The following is a 6626-nucleotide window of genomic DNA, read 5'->3' as shown; positions in this document are numbered from 1 at the left end:
TTGGCCCCTAAGACCCTCACAAACTTTTACAGATGCACAATTGAGAGCACCCTGTTGGGCTGTATCACCACCTGGTACGGCAACTGCACCGCCCTCAACCGCAGGACTCTCCAGAGGGTGGTGCGGTCTGCCCAAGGCATCACCGGGGGCACACTGCCTGCCTTCCAGGACACCTACAGCACCCAATGTTACAGGAAGGCCAAAAAGATCATCAAGGACATCAACCACCTGATGACCTGTTCACATCGCTACCATCCAGAAGGCGAGGTCAGTACAGGTGCATCAAAGCTGGGACCGAGAGACTGAAAAACAGCTTCTATCGCAAGGCCATCAGACTGTTAAATAGCCATCACTAGCCAGCTACCAACCGGTTACTCAACCCCGCACCTTAGAGGCTGCTGCCCTATATACATAGACATGGAATCACTGGCCACTTTAATAATGTTTACATAATGCTTTACTCATCTCATATGTATATACTGTATTCTATTCTACTGTATTTTAGTCAATGCCACTCTGACGTTGCTCATCCTAATATTTATATATTTCTTAATTCCATTCTTTAACTTTTAGATTTGTGTGTATTGTTGTGAATCGTTAGATACTACTACAGTTGGAGTTTACTATATGTTGTTATTTAATTTCAACAAAAGACAATACTTTGTTCATTCGACACAATGTTGAAATCACGCTGTGGATGTATTACACTGGAATTGCATTGGGGCGTAGTCCACAGGAGGATGGTGGCACCTTAATTGGGGTGAACGGTCTCATGGTAATGGCTGGAGTGGAATAAGTGGGACGGTATCAAACACATGGTTTCCATTTGTTTGATGCCATTCCATTAACGCTGTTCTGGCTATTATTATGAGCCACTCTCCCCAATTAAGGTGCCACCATCCTCCTGTGGACTACGCCCCAATGCAATTCTGAAGTGTAATACATCCACAGAGCGATTTCAACTTTTATTGTGTCAAATTAACAAAGTACTGTCTTTTGTTGAATTTATATAACAACATTCCGATCTTATTTATCATGATCTAGTCCAAATATGGCAAGATTCCACTATTTGTATCCGTTTGAATCGCTTTCAATTAGGACCTTTTATTTTGAAGGCGAACCGCACATTCCACTATTGTGGCTAGCTTTATACAGGTCCCAGCTAAGAAGCTAACGCGAACTCTGTGCTAGTGTGTTCTGAGAAAATGTCTCCACTAAGTGATAATCCAGCTGAAAAGGAAAGGTGGGTAATATTTGATTCATATCGCATGGTTTCCCATGAAAAGTTTGTGAGTTGAAGTCCTACCTGTGAACAGAAAAACAAGCGAAGACAGCCATATGTGTTAGCTAAAACTAGCCAGCTTGTCTACGATAATCGGTAGCCAACTTTGAAGTCAGTTGGCTAGCCATTTCCTTTCGTCGTTTCAAATGAAAATACGTTTTAACTTACAATTGCATCATTGTATTGTCGGATGCAGTTGAGACGGCAGCAATGCTTGCTAGCTAACATGTTCTAGACATCAAGTTATGACTAGCTAGTTAGCTAACATGTTCTTTCTGATTTCTCTTGCAGGTTTATCTGCATATACCCTTCCTATGTAAACAGTAAGAAGACCCTAGCAGAGGGGAGACGGATACCTGCTGAAAAGGTAAACCAAATCTGCAGCATTCTTCTATTTTATTTGGTTCAATACATGGTGGACGACTTATTGCCGATCTATCTTGGTAAATGGACACACACACACACCACTATGGTCTACCTTTACCACACGTATACACTTAATACTGATTCATTATAGTCTATGTCCTCAAGAGTGTGTTGAGGGATATGGCTGACATCTTGGTTTTCCTCTGTACTCAACCAGGCAGTGGAGAATCCTACATGTGCTGAAATCCGTGATGTGTTGACAGCAGCAGGGGCAAATGTTCTTGTGGAGGTAATGAGACATTACGTCAATAATGAGTTGCATATGGTACTTTACATCGGAGGGGAACACCTCATTCATTACCATTGTGTAGCTCCCACCTAAGTAATTCCACGACAGCCATTGTCCATCGTCAAACACGTCACCATAGGTTTGGAGTATTGCCTGATTATAAGTCTCTAATTGTTGTTCGATTGACCAACCACAGAACAAGATGTACTCCAGAGAGTGGAACAGAGACGTGACATTCAGAGGAAGAGTACGTGTTCAGTTGAAGCAGGAGGATGGAACTCTCTGCTCAGACAAGTTTGCATCACGTGAGTGTTTGTGAAGGAGAGGAGCAACGTCCTATGGCTCAAATTAGCCAAACTGGAAGCAATGCAGTCTGTTTTCACCATCAACTGGTCTCACAATGCACAGTTGTGTGTGTGTGACCGTTTAAAAAAAAAAAAAAAAGAATTCTTTGCTTTCCTTCTGATTGTCCCTAAAGGTAAAGATGTGATGATCTACTGTGCTGAGATGATCCCCAAACTGAAGACCAGGACCCAGAAGGGTGCAGGGGCAGACTCAGGCTCCCAGCAAGGGGAGGGCAGCAAAAAAAGCAAGAAGAAGAGGAAGTAGATGCCCTGCCCAGTCACACAAAGGTCCCCATATTACTGTTCAGTTTTACTGTAAGAAACTAACCAAGGAAGGAAGTCTGTCCCAAGGAACTGGCAAGTGTCAAACAGAAAGAGTGAGAAAATGCTAATTTATGAGGTAATTATTTGGTATTGGCCCATATGTACGATGCTATGGGATATGCCATATGTGATTATGCCAACAGTCACATGTAAACATTTATATTTTGTTAATTATGTATACATCAAAGTATTGTTTCAATTGCTGAAGGGAAATAAAAGTCAAATAGACAATGATTGCTTCCACTTTGTTCTGACAGTGAGAATCAATTGTTATTATGAAACTGTCTTAACTTTTACCCATCCCTTATTTGCTTTTTTTTTATTTTTTAAAGAGATATTTCTTTCCTCGTGTCTATATAAAATAAATGACTTGAGGTCACACATGAAACAAGCTCTCATGAGGACCGCCACAGGAATGGAAGACCCAGAGTTACCTCTGCTGCAGAGGATAAGTTCATTAGAGTTAACTGCACCTCCGATTGCAGCCTAAATAAATGCTTCACAGAGTTCAAGTAACAGACACAACTCAACATCAACTGTTCAGAGGAGACTGTGTGAATCAGGCCTTCATGGTCGAATTGCTGCAAAGAAACCACTACTAAAGGACACCAATAATAAGAAGAGACTTGCTTGGGCCAAGAAACACGAGCAATGGACATTAGACCGGTGGAAATCTATCCTTTGGTCTGATGAGTCCAAATGTGAGATTTTTGGTTCCAACCACCGTGTCCTTGTGAGATGCAGAGTTGGTCAACGGATGATCTCCGCATGTGTGGTTCCCACCGTGAAGCATGAAGGAGGAAGTGTAATGGTGTGGGCGTGCTTTGCTGGTGACACTGTCAGTGATTTATTTAGAATTCAAGGCACACTTAACCAGCATGGCTACCACAGCATTCTGCAGCGATACGCCATCCCATCTCGTTTGCGCTAAGTAGGACTATCATTTGTTTTTCAACAGGACAATGACCCAACACACCTCCAGGCTGTGTAAGGGCTGTTTGACCAAGAAGTGGAGTGATGGAGTGCTGCATCAGATGACCTGGCCTCCACAATCACCCGACCTCAACCCAGTTGAGATGGTTTGGGATGAGTTGGACCACAGAGTGAAGGAAAAGCATCCAACAAGTGCTCAGCATCTGTGGGAACTCCTTCAAGACTGTTGGAAAAGCATTCCTCATGAAGCTGGTAGAGAGTGCCAAGAGTGTGCAAGGCTGTCACCAAGGCAAAGGGTGGTTACTTTGAAGAATCTCAAATCTAAAATATATTTTGATTTGTTTAACACTTTTTGTTTATTACATGATTACATATGTGTTATTTCATAGTTTTGATGTCTTCATTATTATTCTACAATGTAGAAAATAGTGAAAAATAAAGAAAAACCCTTGAATGAGTAGGTGTGTCCAAACTTTTGGCTGGTTTTGTATGCATTTAGTCAGAATATGACTGACATTCTGTGTCAAACAACTCCTCCCTATTGACAATATGCATTTCTCAGAGGATTATGGTCATTTCTCAGAGGAATATGGGGATTAACAATGGGACTTTCACAGAAGAGTAGGGGAAGTTTGACTTGTATTATGACCCATTCAATGAAACGTATTTCTCAGAACAAGGGCATCCATTCTTACGGGTGGTGTCTATGGTCCTATACAGCGTTCCCTGTGTCCTCGGTATCCCAGGCAACACCTTTGTCATTTGGATAGCTAAAGTCAAGATGACGAGGACAGTCAACACCATCTGGTTTGTTAACTTGAATGTGGCTGATCTGCTCTGCTGTGTCTCCATCCCTCCATCCCTTTCTCTATTACTGAAATCATACTGAACCACCACTGGAGAGGCTATGTGCAAGGTGTCTTCACTCTGGTCCTTATCAGTTTGGACCGCTTTGCCCTGGTCATCCTGCCTTTCTGGGCCCAGAACCACCGGAGCCTCACCCTGGCCTGGCTGCTGTGTGGTCTGGCCTGGGTCCTGGCCCTGCTCCTCAGCCTCCCTATATGATCTACAGAGGAATAGTATTCCTTGATTATATGAACACGTCACTGTGCACCTATCACCACCTACTAGACAAAACTGAGGGCAACCATCCGGCCATCACAGCTATCAAAGCCACCCACGTCACCAGGCTAGTGCTCGGCTTCCTCATCCCCTTGTTGGTCATCGCTGTCTGCTACCTGCTCAAATCCCAGAGGGCCTTCTGGATCATATTGGGTGTTGTGGCTGTGTTCTTTATGTGCTGTCTGCCATATCACACCATAGGGCTGGTGATGCAGTGAGAGCTGGTGATAGGGCTGGTGATGCAGAGGGAGGCCTCGGAAGACATGGCCCAGGCTCTGGACCCCCTGGCCATCTCTCTGGCTTACAGCAACCCTCTTCTGTATGTCTTCATGGGTCAGGACTTAAGGAAAAGGGTCAGGGTATCTCTTAGGAAAATATAAAAAATGTATTCAGCGAGGATGTGACTATATGTTCCTCTGTGTACTCTAAAGGACAGTCACAGCTGTCACGGTTCACAAACTCATCTGAGGCTCAGGTCTGAGTCAGAAATAAGAAAATAAAGAACTCCTGTGTCATAGATACTCATTATGTACATGAAAAAAACACGTGTTGGTGTTTTCTGACTTGTTGAGGTACTGAATGTGCATGATTAATTCATTAATAGTAATTAAGAAATTAGACATTGACCAAAACAAAAGATGGTTTGAAGATCAGTCCATGCCTGATTGAAATGTTGCATGCATTGCTTTTAGTTTTAAGCTGTTGTGTCCTAAAACTCTTATCTCTGTTACACTTACAGTGCCTTCAGAAAGTATTCACACCTCTTGATTTTTTCCCACATTTTGTTGTGTTACAGCCTGAATTAAAAATGGATTAAATTGATATCTTTTGTCACAATAACACATAATGGTAAAGTGGAATTATGTTTTTTGCAACTTTTACAAATGAAAGAACAAAAACAAGAACTGAAATGTCTTGTCAATAAGTATTCAACCCCTATGTTTTGGAGAGCCTAAATAAGTTCAGGAGTAAAAATGTGCTTAAAGGTCACTTAATAAGTTGCATGGACTCACTGTGTGTGTGCAATAATAGAGTTTAACATGACTTTTGAATGACTACCTCATCTCTGTACTCCACATATAAAATGATCAGTAAGGTTCCTCAGTCGAGCAGTGAATTTCAAACACAGATTCAACCACAAAGACCATGGAGTTTTCCAATGCCTCGCAAAGAAGGGCTCCTATTGGTAGAAAATCAGACATTGAATATCCCTTTGAGCATGGTGAACATTACACTTCGAATGGTATATCAATACACCCAGTCACTACAAAGTTACAGGCATCCTTCCTAACTCAGTTACCGGAGAGGAAGGAAACCTCTCAGGGAATTTCACCATGAGGCCAATGGCGACTTTAAAAGTTTAATGACTGTGATAGGAGAAAACTGAGGAAGGAACAAGAACATTGTTGCTACTCCACAATTCTAACCTACATGACAGTGAAAAAAAGGAAGCCTTTACAGAATAAAAATATTGCAAAACATGAATTCTGAGAAGAATAATGGGCATAATCCAGGTGTGGAAAACTCTTAGAGACTTACCCAGAAAGACACAGCTGTAATCGCTGTCAAAGCTGCTTCTACAAAGTATTGACTCAGGGGTGTGAAATGAGATATTTCTGTATTTCATTTTCAATAAATGTCCTAAAATGTCTAAAAACATGCATTCACTTTGTCAATATGGGATATTGTGTGTAGATGGGTGAGAGAGAGAGAAATTAATTTAATCCATTTTGAATTCTGGCTGTAACACAACAAAATGTGGAATAAGTCAAGGCACTGTAGATGACCAGCAGGGTCAAATAATAATCACTGTCGTTATAGAGGGTGCAACAGGTCAGCACCTCAGGAGTAAATTACTCTGTAATGTCATACTCCGTAATGTTATACTGTACCATCTCCCAATCTTGTACATTCTGTCAAATAATTACTATTTTGATCAAAAGCTGTCTCCTTGGCCATTGATAAT

At 41.8% G+C, this 6626-nt stretch overlaps 1 protein-coding gene and 1 pseudogene across 1 annotated transcript; both read left to right on the top strand.

Annotated features, from left to right (window-relative positions):
• The first annotated feature begins 1116 nt into the window (after positions 1-1116).
• Positions 1117-2848, top strand: srp19 (signal recognition particle 19). The gene is made up of 5 exons (XM_029708651.1): positions 1117-1243; positions 1574-1649; positions 1866-1937; positions 2134-2242; positions 2416-2848. The coding sequence occupies exons 1-5, from the start codon at positions 1206-1208 to the stop codon at positions 2544-2546; spliced, it is 426 nt and encodes a 141-aa protein (XP_029564511.1). The 5' UTR covers positions 1117-1205; the 3' UTR covers positions 2547-2848.
• On the top strand, positions 2667-5502 carry LOC115160253 (C3a anaphylatoxin chemotactic receptor-like; annotated as a pseudogene).
• The last annotated feature ends 1124 nt before the right edge of the window (positions 5503-6626 follow it).

The sequence above is a fragment of the Salmo trutta genome, chromosome 23 (assembly GCF_901001165.1).
Source record: "Salmo trutta chromosome 23, fSalTru1.1, whole genome shotgun sequence".
NCBI classification, from domain to species: domain Eukaryota; kingdom Metazoa; phylum Chordata; class Actinopteri; order Salmoniformes; family Salmonidae; genus Salmo; species Salmo trutta.
Note: the sequence above shows the minus strand (reverse complement) of the source record. Positions and strands in the feature narration are given on the sequence as shown.

Excerpts from the sequence above, each read along its gene's own strand:
- srp19 (XM_029708651.1), top strand. The coding sequence starts at position 1,206 with ATGTCTCCACTAAGTGATAATCCAGCTGAAAAGGAAAG. Across the intron at positions 1,244-1,573 it reads AATCCAGCTGAAAAGGAAAG|GTTTATCTGCATATACCCTT; the intron begins GTGGGTAATATT and ends TTTCTCTTGCAG. Across the intron at positions 1,938-2,133 it reads GGGCAAATGTTCTTGTGGAG|AACAAGATGTACTCCAGAGA; the intron begins GTAATGAGACAT and ends GACCAACCACAG.